At 53.7% G+C, this 17,564-nt stretch overlaps 1 protein-coding gene across 3 annotated transcripts in view; it reads left to right on the forward strand.

Moving 5' to 3' along the window:
- arhgef4 (Rho guanine nucleotide exchange factor (GEF) 4) overlaps nt 1-17,564 on the forward strand; it is a 94,502-nt gene that overhangs the window by 31,719 nt on the left and 45,219 nt on the right. For all 3 annotated transcript variants that reach the window (XM_030348982.1, XM_030348984.1, XM_030348983.1), the window contains exons 3-5: nt 3,190-7,872; nt 9,127-9,528; nt 10,093-10,222. In XM_030348982.1, coding sequence (XP_030204842.1) covers nt 3,190-7,872; nt 9,127-9,528; nt 10,093-10,222 — 5,215 coding nt within the window. The remainder of the gene's footprint in view (nt 1-3,189; nt 7,873-9,126; nt 9,529-10,092; nt 10,223-17,564) is intronic.

A 17,564-nucleotide genomic window follows, 5' to 3' on the forward strand; every position in this document is an offset into this window, starting at 1 on the left:
AAATTAAAGATATACACATGCGGTCAATTTAGACTGTTTAAATAACATCACATTGTAACACTATCAAAACAAAGTGGTTCCACAGCTGCTGTGGTCTACTTACTGGTTTAACTAGTAACTAAGGCACTGTGAATTCTATTTATAGTCCACACATTAGGTTTAACTGGCAAGTATAAATGATGATCTACCTTCACCCCCTGTTCACCTTATTTGGTAGCATTTTTTCTCCAGGAAACCAAAACCATAACAAAGTCTTCTTCAAGGCTTAGAACGGCCCATTCCAGTCTATTTCATTCTAAATAATTACACATTTGGGCATTAAGGAGACAAACAAACGGTCTACCCTGCATGAGCGTGAGCCACAGTCATCAAGGTCCACAAAATGGAAATTCTGTCTGTTGTTTAATGACTCAGGTTTCTGACCGGAGGGCCTGTCAGTTGTACTCAAAGGCCTGCAGGGGGCGCTGGCCACACAAGTACTAAAGTATTGCTGGAATACAATTGAATACTATTGTCATATAGTCCACTCAAAGAATGTCTTCATACCTTCCTGCCTAGTATATTTACTTAAAACATTTAGTAAGACATAAATTATAATGAAAAGTAATTATTACAAAATGTGTGTGATAACCTTTAATTACTTTTCATTTGTCTTCAAATACTCAGTATTTTATTAATTTATCGTTTTTTTTGTTGTACTTTCCAAGCCCCATTTCAGTTCCAGTGAGAAAATACTTGAATTGCAGTATAAATATATTTAATTCATATCGCAATATCAGCATGAGTGCAGTGTTTTTTCTGCAGACCCCCAACGCTACAGAAGCTCAACATCCCCCCCCCCCCCCCCCCCACCATCGATGCTGTGTGTGGTCTGCCTGCATATGGTGGTCCACGTTGTGAAGTAGGATATCATGTCTGTTCTTGATCCATCTCATTTAGGTAAACAGTAGCACAGACCATCTGTCCTCCTCCATTAAGGGGCTCTTCCTTCTCACCAGCAGGCCTGTGGCTGCAGTGTTAAGCCTTTAATCTCCCCTAAGGCACTCAACCTCACTAGGCTAGCTAGAAAACAACCTGTGGACGCCCAATGAACGGAGCCTTCGCCAGGGTCCGGCCCCAAAAGGTTTCCTCTAATCGAACGGACTCCTCCTCACACACCTTGAGATGTGGTTTGGGGGTCTTCTTAAGATGATGTTCTATTTCTATGGTGTAGAGAGGACAACCCACTCAGACAAAATGGCTCAAGTGAGACGTCCCATATTGTCAGCAATGTCTCACGAGAAGAGGTAACCGTTGTATTCAAAACAAAAGCAGACAACCATGTTCTGATACCTTGCCTAGGATGTGTGTGTAAGTAGACGTTGGTACCAGGAAAACCAGAACGGAAAACCGGATAATTCGTAAACTTGGACTTCTCTTCAGATGTGTTCATTGAATGAAAGGCCACCTGCCCATCGAAATTACCTACTTTCTTTATCTGTTCCTTCTATGAAGTTGTGGGATGACAATGGGGATGTTGATTTTTGGCTCATCTTGCAGTATTTGAGTGTGTACGTTTGTGTGTGCGTGCGTATGTGTGTTTGCCTGCGACCAAAATCCAGATCGAAGTACTTACATGATCTAAGGAGAATTAACCATTTTGTCATCAGTCAGCTAGTGTTATGATCATTTAGGCCAATCGTTTTTTAAATTGTTTTAACACCAAACACGGCAAAAATATTGTGCAACCTTTTAATATTTGCAAATTATTGATATTTGCCACATACACACTTTAGACGCATGTGTCCGGGATAGAACCACGTGTTGATTCTGAACCAAAGCGTATCTCTGCCCTAGGAAGGCCTGTCCTGCTAACAGAAGCTCTTTATTTAAAGCAGGGCTACTTAAAGAGAGAGAGAGAGAGAGAGAGAGAGAGAGAGAGAGAGAGAGAGAGAGAGAGAGAGAGAGAGAGAGAGAGAGAGAGAGAGAGAGAGAGAGAGAGAGAGAGAGAGAGAGAGAGAGAGAGAGAGAGAGAGAGAGAGAGAGAGAGAGAGAGGGGCAAGCACTGTGTACCTGTCTCTCATTAAGGCCACATTAAGACCTAGCTTGACCGGGAGCTCTCTCTCTCTCCCTCAGTGGGACAATGCTTGTCTTTCTTGGAGGTTCTGTGTCAACAAAATGAATAGTGGCGGCTTCCGACCTGTTACCCAGAAGACACTGATACTAATGCGGGTCTCCCTGGATTAGCCCGGTCCCCCAGGAAGCATGGGGTCCAGGCAGAAGAGAAGTGGAGGGGCTCATCCACGAGGCAGGAGTTAGGGGCCAATGTTGAGTAGCTGTGTCGTGCCATGGCATAATAGAGCCGGAGTAAGAAGGAGAATATGTGTGTCTGCATGCTGCCATGGGAGGAGTGTTAAGTTGGGTCGCAGCTCGCGTCTGTGGGCTGGTGGTGGATACAAGTCATGTGCTGAGGCTCTGGAGAGTAAGTAGAGCTTTTCTTCAAGTGGTTGTATGTAGTGAGACGTGTTCCTCTGGTCCGGGTGGAAGGATCCTGACTTCTCGAATCTTAAATGAAGTCATGGTCAAGTTCTCATCGTTTTTTTCTCCCAACTAGCTACACCAAGAGCATGACCACAAAGTGTGTGTGTGTGTGTGTGTGTGTGTGTTTGTGTGTGTGTGTGTGTGTGTGAATGCATACGTGCGCATGGGTGCGTGGCTTGCTTCCTTATGTTCATTTTTGTACAACATTTTAAAAATTCCTTAAGTTCCTATATTATAATACTGACTTTTATTCCTATCATTAAACGGTGTTGTTTGAGCTCGAAGACATAGAAAGATAGGATTGATAGAGTACAGAGTAGAGTAGAGTACACACTACAACAGCCAGATTGATAGAGAAGTCATGGTTGGCTCTGACTCCCAACACAGTGTTTCTGTTTCAATTAGTACCATTCTCCAAGTCATGAAATCTGACTTTGTATCGGATCACCTTTATCAGACTTGATCAGTATTAGGCTAATCCCCTTAAGACACAAACACACACACACACACACACACACACACACACACACACACACACACACACACACACACACACACACACACACACACACCCCCCAACGAATACACACACAGACACACATCTTATGTCCTTTGATTGACTTTAATCTCACTCCCCCCCACCCTCTTGTCCTTGTCCCTCACCCACAGACTCAGGAAGCCCTTGAAGACTCCCGCCACAGCGTAGACGGCCTGGGCCCGGGAGGATTAGGGCCCCCCTCCGCCGCGGACCCCCTGGGAGGGCACTCGGGGACCACCCAACGCCCCACCCCGCCCTCATGGCCGGCCCGCAGGCCTTCGGACCTGCGCCCAGACGGGAAGGACGGCCCGGGGACGCTCCTGGGAGCGGAGGATCTCTGCTCCCACGCCGGACCTAGCCGGGCCCGCCAGAGGGAGTCAGTCCACGCCGCCAGGCAGGAACCACAGGAGGCCGCCGGGACCCACCCGCGTCCCACCGGCTGCTGCAGGAGGAGAAGCCCCGAGCTCGATCCTCTGGACCTCTGGAAACAGCAGCAGCAGCGCGGCCTTAAAGACTGTAGCACAGTGCCACCGGAGCTCCATCCAGAGACACACGGGAAAGACTGCGGCCACGGCCGGCCCGGGTCACAGAGCCTCTGCAGGGTCACACAGACCCTGCTGGGCAGCTCAGAGGTGTGCGGGTCACATGGACATAGCCCCCACTGCACAGACAGCGCCACAGAGAGTGCCACAGACAGCGCCACAGACAGCTACGTAGGCAACGCAGAGGTAAATGCCACGTCCCTAGGTCTCACTGCTGAGCCCCCCTTTCCCACGCAGAGTAGAGAAAGCCCACAATGCACCAGGACACAGTATGTAGGACGCCCCGATACCTGCGCCATACAGATAAACGAGACAGAGGAAGGGGTCATTGGGACGTTCGAGAACGCCGGGTTGCTACCAACTCATGAAAGCACAGATGTAGAAACACAGGCCCTATGTGAGCAGGATGTTGAACGAGGAAGCATTGAACCGGTCGGCTCTAATTATGTAGATAACTTTGCTGATCCACACAACAGGGAGTGTACAGACAGCCACGACCAGTGTAAACAGGAGTGTGGTACAGAATATGTAGTTACAATAGATGAAAGCCGTGCAGACATAGATAGCATAGAAGTGTTTGAGGTAGAACAACACAATTTGTCTGAGAGTATTGGGACAGAGAGTGTACCAATTCACGAAAGAGAGAGTAACTGTACAGGCAGTTTAACTGATGAAGATTTGACAGCCCTGCTGAACTCGACAGGGGCACACAGCTATCACCCCACACCTGGTGACACGGAACATATAAACTGGTCTGGTAGCACGTCTACAGAGGTAAACAAAGCCCAGGGTACAACAGAATCCCCCGTACCACAAAATACAAACAAAGCAATTCTAGACACACAAGCACAAATTGTTTCCTCATCAGACAACTTGGACAGTTGTTTTTCTAGCCCAACAGAGGAGAGCCCCAGTGCCCTATTGGATTCAACGCCTCAGTTCTCTCTTTGTACCGATGCGACACACAGCTGTGTGGTTGACCTCGAAACAGTGGTAAATAAAGCATCAGCGACGGTCAATGAAATCGGCTCCTCCATCACCTTCTTGGCCGAGGCTGAGTCCCTTTTCTCTTTCGCCGGTGGTGCACCAGACTTAGCCGGGTCCGTTCCCCGGGCTCCTCAGAGAGCTGCTCCTGGGTCCACCCCCGGTCACGACACCCGGCAGCGCAGGGAGAAGCGACCCGGACGCCGACGCCGCCGCCCCCCCCGGGGCTTGAAGGCGTCGCCCGTGCAAGACCTGGATCAAACCCAGTGTTCGACTCCCGAGAGCCTGGAGAAAGAGACCGCCGTGTGGCATCAGCCCGTCTCCCTGGAGCTGTTTGAGGAGGTCCAGGAATGCTCTGAGCTACCAGGGCCTGGCTCAGTTCAGACACCCCCTGACAGAGGTGGAGCATGTTGGGAAGTTCTGCCGCCTCACATAGATAAGGTTGTAGTTTCCCCAGAGTGTGATGTGCTAGTGTGTCCCCACAACCTACTGCCAGAGAGCTCAGAGGGGGAGGGGAGGAAGGCAGAATCAGCCTTCCCTCTCCCTTCACAACACAACAGGGGAGGGGAGGAGAGCACGGAGGCTGCAGGGAGTTATGTTTGTTTTGACCAGAGAGGAGTTCTAGGACTAGAAAACCCCTCACTGTCCAATACTGACACGGCAGACGAGTGTGAGAGCATCGAAGTCGACGTCAACTCGAGAGAATGTTTCGGTCACCTGGATGCCCTTCCTACTGTGGTTTGGGAGGTCGAGGAAAGTCCTGCAGAACCGTCAGTCTTAAACCCTGATTCGTATCACTGCAGAGAACACCCAGATCCGGGTCAAGGGCCGGTTCCCCTGTCCAATAGAGAAAGAATTTGCAGTTTAAAAGAGCAGGGTGTAAAACTGCTGGAGAGCCCAAACAGTCCCACGGTCCCCTGGAACGCGCTGGCCTCCCTCCCTGCACCGCTCTCCGACTCCAACAACAACACAAAGGCCAGAGCCGGAGGAGCAGACGACACGGAGAGCACAGGCTGGTCCTCCAACGGACCACAGAGCAGCTCCCAGACCACTGAGAACACAGTTTGTGATAGAGACGAGGCCGCAACAACAACCCCGACTGCTGACCTTTTGGAGTGCTCAGAGAAGCCCCGAGAGGTTTCGGATGCGTTGCCCTCCCCGGTGAGCCGCGACCGCTACTGGAGCAGCGAGGACTCGGCTGTGTCCGGTCTTGGGGAGGACCTGGAGGCTCTAAATCAGGAGGAGGACCTGGAAGAACATCAGAACGAGGAGAAACTCAATTACATCTCTGATCAGATAGACGGCGGGTGCAGGGATGTTGGGGAGCGGTTAGGCTCAGTCACACAGAGTGCCTGTGACCTTGAACCTTTAGTGCCCCAGCTGGAGCCAGCACTGCTAATGGACGTAGGATGCAATGAGGAGCTGAATAATTGCAGCAGCAGGCCACCTGACTACACAGAGTCCTTTGAGGATTACCTTCTGGCAGAGGAGCACAGAGAGCCACAGGGGAGTGGTTCCAAATGTCCACAGTTGGTGGGTCGAATTTCCAAAGACACATACCCATGCCTGGACATTGGTACAATCAAAAGCTTAGATCCCATTCTGGAGGCAGACCGTCAGGACAGCTCAGTGGCATCCGAGGATGATTCAGAAGTGAAAGCACAAAAAGTGGATGACATGGGGCCAGTAGAAGAAGAGGGGAGTTTAAATGTCTCATCTGGGAACCTGACACCATCTATTCCCGAAAGTTCATACGGCCAGCATGAGCCTGAAGAAGAGCCCTCAACCACCACTGAGATGAAGGCCCTGAGTCACGCCCCAGTGGCTGAGATGGACGACCTCACCACTGCTCCTCTTCTGAGGCCCGGCGGAGAGAAGCTCTGCAGACCCATGACCATGACCTGTGACCCCACGTCCTACGGTGCAGAAAGCACTATCAATGAGGAGGACAAAACGAGTAAGAAGGGCAAAACAAAGGGCAGCCCGACAGCCAACAAGGCTTCTAAGTTCTCCGTCTTTGCCAAGATGCCCTCATTCCGAAAAGCCAAGAGCGTGAAGGGATCCAAGGCAGAGGAGCCTTCCAGAGAGTCCCCTGAAAGAGGAGAAGAGTCGGCTCCTTCCAGGACCCCTGAGTCCGAGCAGAGTGTCCATGAGGACAACTCAGACGAAGAGGCCCCCGTCAAGGGAAGCTGCAGCGTTGACCAGACGCCGGTAACGCTAACCTGTCCTTCGAGACAGGGCGAGGCAGAAGAAGACAGCTACGGCTTCTTCCCCACTACACCCAGGACACGCCACGTCCAGCAGCTCTCCAGCAACGGGGCTCCGAGCGAGGCCAACGGAGGCGTCCAGGACCCCGACGGGCCCCACCTCCAGCAGGGGCAGGCGGCCGACGGCCAGGGCTACAAGAGAAGCAAGAGCAACGACAGCCTCAACAGCAACATCCGCATGCGCTTCGCCCAAGCCCACAAGTCCCTCTCCAGCCTGTTCGAGTCTCGCTCTATGGACAAGGAGAACGAGGAGCACCTCAACTCGGCCAACGAGGGCGATTTGGGTCGAGCCAGACAATCCTGGAGAAGGCTAAAGAGGGCCAAAGAGGCAGAGCTGCTGAGAAGGGCTCTCTCGGTGCCCGAAGGGGACACCAGCAGGACTGGGAGTGGGGAGAACCTTGAAGACCCGTCCGTTCAGGACAGGGTGAGCATCCCTGGTTCACCCGCCTCACTCAGGGGCCTCCGCCACACCGATCCCCTCTGCAAGAGGGGGGTCCCACAGGGGGACACCACAGATATCCCCCATGGGTGCAAGTCCGAGGGCCTGAGGAGGAAATGCGCAGCAAACGGCCTGCCAATCACATCGCCCTCGTCCTCAGACGACTCGGAGGCCACACCGATCAACGGACCCAACCCACCCGTCCAGCCGTCGTCTCAGGTCAGCCTGTCCCACCCGCACCACCCTCCTACCGGAGTCCCATCGTCCCCACCGGCCGGGGACGGCCTGGCAGAGGGCCCCCTGCGACCCATGAGCCCTAAGCCCAACAGCCCCCGGCCGGCGGCCCAGCGGAGGGTGTTCCGTTACCCGCACTCGGCCAAAGCCAGTGTCCTCTCCTCGGTTCGTCTGGGCCAGTCAGTCAGTGTGGACGGCCTCTCGGACCCCCCGGAGAGGCCCAGAACCCTCAAGCCCGCCGCCGGCCCCCTGGGCCTCTCCCTCAGCCCTCTGGAGGGTCCCGAGGGAGGCGTAGACAATCAGTCCCTCACCAGCCTCCATACCATAGGCTCCATCAATGAAATGGAGGTAAGAAGGAGTTTACTTTGCCTCCCCATACAATGCAAATTGATAACAGATTTGCAATTGATGTTATATTTGTAACACGCCTTGCAGTGTATGTTGTGTTTTCTAAACCTTCGCTGTGATCACGCACAACTAGTAAACATCAAAGTAATACGAAATATACGGTAAGGTAATAGAAACAACGACAAACAGAGATCCAAAGCCAGCATTGTAAGTCATCTGATTGGGACTAGAGGAGAGGCAGTGCGTGTCTGTCACCATTAGCTTTACAGCTCTCTGTGGGCACGAAGGTTTCGGGCCCTCTGTGATTGAAAGCCCTGTCTGTGTCTTAGTCTCCGGAGTGACATCATAAATCAGTGCAGGAGACAAAAAAGTGCTGAACCAGGAGAGCGATAGGGTGCCATGCTGCCGGTTAAAGTGTTGTTTACGCCCCCCATTTAGAGCAGCTTCCATACTCAGGAAAAAAGTCGTCCATCTGTAGTCTGCCCTGCCTGCCTTGGCTTTGTGTGTGTGTGTGTGTGTGTGTGTGTGTGTGTGTGTGTGTGTGTGTGTGTGTGTGTGTGTGTTTGTACGTGTTCTAGCATGGTATATACGTGTGTGTGTGTGTGTGTGTGTTCATGTCTAACAACTAGCGTCGGTGCATGTACATGCGTGACAATCGGTGCGCGTGGGCATGAGTTTAAGGCCGCCTGTATAATCCAGACGTGTCAGGGAGTTGCGGTGAGAGAGGGAGTCTTTCATTCCAGGCCCTGCTCTGTGGGAGACATGATAATGAGGAGGAGGAGAGGCAACAGGGAAAAAGCACGGGTCAACGCTCCCTCTGTCCTCCGCCAGGTCCCAACTGCGTCTCTACTGGTCTTGTCTTCCCAAGTGTCCATAGTACAACCTTCCCAGCCCGTTCCCTAGAGGGCCGGTCACGTTCTATTTGTAGCCAGAAGGGGATGTAACTGGACAGCTAGCCCCCCCTAGTGGCGGCTCGGAGGAACCGTCAGGGTTACCCAACAGGCCTTCTGCAGTTATTTGATATGCATAGCACGTGCGGTGACATGTCTAGTAATGAATGCTAACCTCCCCTGGATGTACAGAGAGACATTTAGGTTTGACATTTAGGCCAGAATAGCTGTATCACCTCCACCCAATAGCTTTGCAGCGCTTACTGGTTGACTTAACTGTTGTCCACAGGTAAACTACTACCAAGGTCTATTTATAAACCCACTGCGTTTGATCCATCTAACCCATTAATTGTGCACTCACAAGGAACCCCAAACGCCCAGCCGCCTCCCCTCACTGGTGCGGCAGCGCAGGCTCCCGGAGACCCGGGAACAAGTGGAGGCCGTGGCTCCGGCCCCCAGGGTGCCCGGGGCCGGGCTCCGGCCTGTCCCAGACAGGGTCAGCATCGCGCTTGGGCCGGTTCCGGACTCTCTCGGGACGGGCCCGGACAGGCTCGGGGCCGCACTCCGGCTGGGTCCGGACCGGGTCGGGACGGGGCCCGGCCCCGGACCGGGGCCAGACAGGGCGCGGTCAGGCCCCCGGCACCGCCGCTGCCTGGACGACCTCTGGATGGAGGAGGAGAAGTGGTACAAGCGCAAGCGGGCCCGGGCAGCGCGGGGGAGCCTGGGCCAGCTGGACCACGTGCTGACCCCCCAGGGCCAGGACAGAGTAAGACCCCCCGATGACGATGAAGACACACAGCTAAGACCAAGCACCGAAAACAATGCACTGCTCTGGAGGCCATCGCCCAATAGCTCCTCACTTTCCTTCTCCTTCTTCTCGGTCTTGTTCTGCCTGCGCCTCCGCCTCTGTTCACCTTCACCTGTCGCTTCACCTCTTGGCCTCACCGTGGGGGTGTCTGTCGTTGCCACGGATACGGGTTTGGGATTATAAACTCGTCCCGAGGGTTTGGCTTCTTCATTTAGTTTCTCCTGTTGCGTTCTCTTTCAGTCCTCCCTCTTAGATCACGCATGCATGCCCTTCTCCGCCTCTCCTCCTCTCATACGCATGTCACGCTGCTGAACACGCTCACGGACTGGGCACCTTATGTCTGTCATCTGTGTGTGTGTGTGTGTGTGTGTGTGTGTGTGTTGCGTGTCACTTCTATCTCATCAGTGCATTGTAGGTCATTTTCAGTGCATCCGCTTCTGAGAGGTAGCTTCTGGTGGGTCTTTGCTGAGACACCAGGCTTGATTTCAACTCACCCCCCCCACCTATTTTCCCTTCATGCAGGACAGAGCAGGAGTCACCTTGGGGTCCTACGAAGATTTTCGGGGAATTCCCCTGAGGGCCCACTGCTTCTCCCAGAGCACCCCCATTGGACTGGACTGCCTGGGCTGGAGGGGACAGATCTCCTACCCCTGTGAGTACCAACATTGGAATGATAGTCTGGCCTGTTGACGTTGACGTTGTGAAATTCCTCGGTGCGACACTGTTTAGGGTTGGATGCTGTCTATGTGTTTGATTTGGTGTGTTTCTTTCATTCGCTGAACTGCTTTTACCGCGAAACCCTAATGTTGATTACGTGGGTGGATATTCTGCATTAATTGGGCTTCTAGGTTCATTCAACATTTATGCATCAATTCAAGACATTCTAGACACCAACATACATCTGTGTTGGGGAGCCGTAGCAATAGTAGCAGAGCTGACTTCACAGTAACTGTAAGGGAGCAGAGCACCCATGCAAGATCTGAGTCCTTCTGACAACGTCTTCTCCCTTAAATCGAGGACGGCCCTGAAAAACAAGATTTTTTTTTTTTGCATTCCAACCAATTTGCTACAAAAAGATATGAGGCAGAGCCGAAAGGCTGCATGGTAGACATATCATGATCTCCCCCCCTGAGCTCTCTCTGTCAGCCTATATATAGAGACGAGACGGCGGGGCGGTCGGGGACACGATGCAGGGAGATATCCAGGAGATAGGCTGGGGTTCTGCTGAGTTAGGGGCTCGAGGCACAACGCCCTCACCAGTGGAAATGCTTCCAAGCGGGGGGTTGGATGTTAGCAGTTAGCTGCTGGATAGCATTGGCTCAGGCGCGGCATTTAATGGGATTACGAAAACTCTCTGCCCCCGGGCGAGTTTTGAACTTTGGAAGATCCGTGACTCGGTTGCCTCTGCCAGATACTTATGACAAGCTTACAAGAGTTATGAGGGCTGGCCTTTTTTGTAATTGTGGGGCTTTTTTTTGGGTTAATTGGCATTGCAGAACATTTGTCTGTCAGCATTGTCATCTTTGTCTGCTAAAATGAAAACAGTACACGAGTAGTGCTCCACATAGGGGAGTGAGGTGCATGGCGGTCGGCTGAGGGCTCGAAGCAGAGCTCTGCAGCCATCAGAGTGCTAACGCTGCCTGAGGTTTTAAAGTGATGTGGTGTCACCGGTGAATTTGCGGTCATATCATTAGTTTTAAAGACTATATGACTCCCCAATCACCATCATATCTTCCACCGTGCCCAGTGTGGGGAACAAACACGTGAGCTGTACATCATGAGGACACCACAGAGTCACAAGGTGTCGCCTACCTTTCATGCTCATTTAACGAGAGTTTATGATATTTGAACCATGGTCATTTAATACTTCTGTGAAGCACAATCACACCTATGTGTGAAAATGACAACATCTATTTTGTATGTATCTAATGATGGATTGGGTGGAATAAAGGCATGTTTCTTTGATTAAACACTCCTCTCCTCTCCTCTCCTTGCCTCTCCTTGTTACGGGCCAAGACGGGGTGAACCCAAACGCACGGCACAAATGACGACAGGAAGAGGTTGGTAGCAATTAACCAGTTTATTGCTACACAGAGCAGAGGAGAATGTCTGTGGCGATCCGGAGATGGTTGGTCGGGTGGATTGCCGGACAGGTAGTCACCCTCGACGGTTCGGAGGAACAGGTATTCCTGCAGGAGAGGAGAGTCGAGTGGTGAACGAGAACAACGAGAATACTAGGAAAGGGCTAGAGAGGTCGGAGGATAACTTAGCTAGGTAAGTGTAGTTGACGATCTGGCGACGAAAGGTTGAATGACTGGGGAAGATATACAGGTGGACGTGATTGGTGATGATGGTCAGGTGCGGGTGATCACCGTGGCTGGGTTGGGGAGTTCAGCAGGCCACGCCCCCGTACATGAAACAGAACATGACAGACAGACAAGACAAACAGAGAAAACTAGCGGCAGCTAGGATCCGGTGGGAGAGACCGTGACAGTACCCCCCCCTCTACGAACGCCTCCTGGCGGACGTCTGGCAGTAGGATGCGCTTTATGGAAATCCGAAATCAATGTATCATCCATGATCATATTCCGTGACAGCCATTGCCGGTGTTCTGGTCCGTAACCCTCCCAATCCACCAGGTACTGGAAACCACGCCCCCTAGGACGTATGTCCAGCAACTGCCGGACCGTCCACACCGGGTGATTGTCAATGATGCGCGGTGGAGGTGGCGCAGGCGTAGCGACCGCCAGAGGGCTGGAGGAGACAGGCTTGATCAATGACACATGAAACGTGGGGTGAACCCGAAGAGAGGGAGGAAGCCGGAGACGTACAGCACAAGGGTTTATGATGGCCTCGATTTCAAAAGGTCCAATGAACCGGGGCGCGAGTTTCCGAGAGGCTACCTTCAAATGGAGATCCTTAGTTGAGAGCCAGACCTTCTGGCCGGGGACGTAATGAGGTGCCGGTGTCCGGTGGCGATTGGCCTGCCGCTGGGAGCGGGTGGAAGCCCGAAGCAGCGCAGCCCGAGCTTTGTTCCATGTTCGTTGGCAGCGTAGGATGTGGGACCGAACTGAAGGAACAGCAATCTCTGCCTCCTGCGAGGGAAACAGCGGGGGCTGGTAGCCCAGGGAGCAGAGAAAGGGAGACATTCCGGTAGTGTCATTTCTGTGCGTGTTGTGTGCGTACTCAACCCAAGGAAGATGAAGGCTCCATGAAGCGGGATTGGCGGCTGTGACGCAGCGTAGCATGCCCTCCAGTTCCTGGTTTGCCCGCTCCGCCTGGCCGTTGGTCTGAGGGTGATATCCAGAGGAGAGACTGGCTGTGGTTCCCAGGGCCAAACAAAAGGCTCGCCACACCTGGGAGATAAATTGGGGGCCCCGGTCCGACACGATGTCCGCAGGGATGCCGTGTATTCGGAAAACCTGAGAAACCATCAGCTCTGCAGTCTCTCTCGCAGAGGGAAGTCCGGGTAGAGCGATGAAGTGGGCTGCCTTCGAAAAACGATCAATTATGGTGAGTATGGTGGTGTTACCTCTGGATGGAGGGAGACCGGTAACGAAATCCAGGGCGATGTTGGACCACGGACGACTGGGGATGGGGAGCGGGCGAAGCAGTCCCGACCGGGGTTTGTTGGTTGTCTTGTTGCGCGCACAGGTGGTACATGCGGCGATGAAAGACCTGGTGTCCCGGTCCATGGTAGGCCACCAGAACCGGCGTTGCAGGAAAGCCAGAGTCCGGTTGATCCCGGGATGACAAGCCAGCCTCGATGAGTGACCCCACTGTAATACATCTGAACGGACTGCATCCGGAACAAACAACCGACCGGGAGGGCCCGTGCCCGGATCGGCCTGATGAGCCTGGGCCTGGGTAACCAAGGACTCAATCCTCCAGACCACAGAGCCCACCACACAAGTGGGTGGTAGAATGGAGTCCAAAACAGAACACTCCCCGTCCACGGAGTGCAAACGGGACAATGCGTCCGGCTTGGTGTTGCGGGAACCCGGGCGATAAGAAAGGGAGAATTTAAAGCGACCAAAAAATAGCGCCCACCTTGCCTGGCGGGAGTTGAGACGTTTTGCAGACTGGATATAACTCAGATTCTTGTGGTCCGTCCACACGACGAACGGCAGTTCCGCCCCCTCCAGCCAGTGGCGCCACTCCTCGAGCGCGAGCTTGACGGCGAGGAGCTCCCGATTTCCCACGTCGTAGTTCCGCTCTGGGGGAGATAGCCCTCGAGAGAGGAAAGCACAAGGGTGAAGCTTACCGTCCGAAGCTGAGCGTTGGGACAGTACAGCTCCAACCCCAGTGTCCGATGCGTCGACCTCCACCACGAATTGCAGCTTGCCATCGGGCTGCGTGAGAACCGGAGCGGAGACGAAGCGTCGCTTCAACACCTCGAGGGCCGCCGCGGCCTCCGAGGTCCATCTGAAGGTCACCTTGACGGAGGTCAGCGCTGTGAGGGGCGCGACGATGCGGCTGAAGTTCCTAATGAACCTTCTGTAGAAGTTTGCAAACCCCAGAAAGCGTTGGAGCTGCTTGCGATTGGTGGGAGTAGGCCAATCAGCTACAGCAGCTACCTTTCCTGGATCCATCTCCAGCCTCCCCTGGCCGATAACGAATCCCAGGAAGGTCACCGATGGCGCATGGAATTCGCATTTCTCCGCCTTGACAAATAGACGATTCTCCAAGAGGCGCTGCAGCACTTGACGGACATGCAGCTTGTGTTCTGCGAGGGACCGGGAGAAAATCAGGATATCATCAATGTACACGAACACAAACTGATGGAGCATGTCTCTCAATACGTCATTGACCAGGGCCTGAAATACTGCAGGGGCATTTGTAAGACCAAAAGGCATCACCAGGTACTCGAAATGACCTAATGGAGTAGTGAAGCCTGTCTTCCCCTCGTCCCCTTCTCGGATGCGGACCAAGTGGTAGGCGTTACGGAGGTCCAGCTTGGTAAAAACTGTAGCACCCCGCAGGGGAACAAAGGCAGAGTCTATGAGGGGCAACGAGTACTTGTTCTTAATCGTAATGTCGTTGAGTCCCCTATAATCAATGCAGGGGCGAAGGGACTTATCCTTCTTGGAAACAAAAAAAAACCCTGCTCCTACCGGTGAAGATGAGGGCCGAATAATCCCTGCGGCAAGAGAGTCCCGGATATACCCCTCCATGGCCTCTCGTTCTGGAAGTGAGAGGTTAAACAGGCGGCTGCTAGGGAGAGGGGAACCAGGAAGTAAATCAATGGCACAATCATAAGGGCGATGTGGTGGCAGGGATAGTGCGTGTTGTTTACTGAATACAGATCCTAAATCATGATAGTCCAGGGGCACCAACGTGAGGTCCGGGGACTCCGGAACCGTCGGTGGGGAGACTGCCGTAGGTGCTGAGGCGGAGCGTAAACAGTTCAATAGGCAATGGGTACTCCAAGCAGTGATCCTACCAGAAACCCACTCCAAACTGGGGTTATGGAGACGAAGCCAGGGATGGCCCAGGACCACAGGAGTCTGGGGTGAGTCAATGAGGTGAAAGGAAATCTTTTCCTGATGGTTACCGGAGAGCAGCAAGGACATGGGAGCGGTCTTGTGCTCAATTCTGTCCAGGTGCAATCCGTTGAGCGCACTCACCTCCATAGGCACGTCGAGTGGGATGAGGTCTACTCCCAGCTGTCGAGCCACCCTTCGGTCCAAAAAGCTCTCGTCTGCTCCGGAATCGACGAGGGCGGAGAGGGGCAAGGAGCGGTTCTGCCAAGACAGAGTGGCCTTCAGCAGAGTACGGGAGTTAGAATAGTTAGGGACACAACTCGATCGATAAACTCCCATTACGACCGAGCCGGACCGTTTCCCGGGCGCCGGGGACAGTGAAGGAGGATATGGCCCGTCCTCCCACAATACATGCAAGCGCCCGTCCGTCGGCGCTGGTCGCGTTCCTCCATGGTTAGGTGGACGCGCCCCAGCTGCATGGGCTCTGGCTCGGGAAGGCTCGGAGGCTCACGAAAGGCCTCGGTAATCCGCGGCGGAGGTCTCACTGTCGTGTGCTGGGAAGGAAACGATGACGGGGTCCGGACGACACTCTCCCTCCTTCGCTCCCGAATGCGGTTGTCCAATTGCATGGCGAGAGTAATGAGTGCCTCCAAGTCGGACGGCTCGTCCCGCAACGCAATCTCATCCCGTAGATGATCAGCCAGGGAGCGCTGAAAAACGTCTCTCAGAGCGTCGTCACGCCAGCCGCTCTCTGCTGCGTAGATACGGAAGTCAATCACCAGCTCCGCCACGCTGCGACTGCCCTGGCGTAAATCCAAAAGTCTCTGGGCAGCCTCTCGGCCCCGAACTGGATGATCGAACGTCCGTCGCAGCGCCGTAGTAAAGGCTAAATAGTTCGAGGCCTCGGGACCCCCGCGGTCCATCTCAGCCGAGGCCCAGGTAAGCGCCACCCCTCGAAGGCAGGCGACGAGGTAGGCGATGCGGGAGGTCTCGGTGGCGTAGGTGAGTGGCTGCTGCTGGAAAACTCCTCCCACCTGGAGAAGGAACCCATGACAGGCTCCAGGATCGCCCCCATACGGTGCCGGGGTTGGGACGTAGGGCTCCCGACGAACGATAGGGACCGTAGCGGGGGGATCCGCGGACGGACCAGAGGGAGGGGTCAAGAGTGCCAGCCGGGACTCGAGGGACGACAATGCCGTAGCAAATCGGGCTAGGCTTGCGGAAGCCTCCCTCAGGTTCCGGGAATGTTCTACCCCGAGGCCGCCTTGGCGGCGTACCTCCTGGGTTAAATTCGCTAAGCGAGCGGCCAAGGAATCGGCTGCGTCATTTGTGTCGGCTGGGTCCATCTTTTGGCCAGATCGTACTGTTACGGGCCAAGACGGGGTGAACCCAAACGCACGGCACAAATGACGACAGGAAGAGGTTGGTAGCAATTAACCAGTTTATTGCTACACAGAGCAGAGGAGAATGTCTGTGGCGATCCGGAGATGGTTGGTCGGGTGGATTGCCGGACAGGTAGTCACCCTCGACGGTTCGGAGGAACAGGTATTCCTGCAGGAGAGGAGAGTCGAGTGGTGAACGAGAACAACGAGAATACTAGGAAAGGGCTAGAGAGGTCGGAGGATAACTTAGCTAGGTAAGTGTAGTTGACGATCTGGCGACGAAAGGTTGAATGACTGGGGAAGATATACAGGTGGACGTGATTGGTGATGATGGTCAGGTGCGGGTGATCACCGTGGCTGGGTTGGGGAGTTCAGCAGGCCACGCCCCCGTACATGAAACAGAACATGACAGACAGACAAGACAAACAGAGAAAACTAGCGGCAGCTAGGATCCGGTGGGAGAGACCGTGACACTCCTCTCCTCTCCTCTCCTTTCCTTTCCTCTCCTCTCCTCTCCTCTCCTCTCCTCTCCTCTCCTCTCCTCTCCTCTCCTCTCCTCTCATTTCCTCTTCTCTCCTTGCATTCTCTCCTCAAGCCCATTCATGTCTGCAGCACCATTTGTTTCACTGGGCTCGTAATACTTATAATACTCATTCATCAAAGATCCTATCTTGTTGAACCAACAAGCCTTTTAACTGTGATCAACGGGCAGAAACACAGGTACTTTTCACCTGCTCGGTCAAGTTCAGAGAGCAGTACAAATCCTCAAACACACACACAGACACACACACACAGACACACACACACAGACACACACACACAGACATGCACACGTGAACACACACATACACGCACACACACAAAGACGAGGAGGGAGGCACGGGGTTGCCTCCAACGGTGAGGTCAGTTGCCTCCTGCACAGATGTCCGCTGGGTAATTGAATTTCTTTTGGGTTAAATTGAATTGCCCGCTGGATCAAAAGACAAGTTGTGGCACGACCTCATCGTGGGCTTGGAATGTGTGTGTGTGTGTGTGAGTTAAAAGGATGGCAGGGCGTGCACGTTGCATGCCCCACACTTTGATCTCTTATTACTCCTCCTCTGTTTATTAGTCATAGCCCCCACCGGTT

Source organism: Gadus morhua, chromosome 23 (assembly GCF_902167405.1).
Source record: "Gadus morhua chromosome 23, gadMor3.0, whole genome shotgun sequence".
NCBI lineage: Eukaryota > Metazoa > Chordata > Actinopteri > Gadiformes > Gadidae > Gadus > Gadus morhua.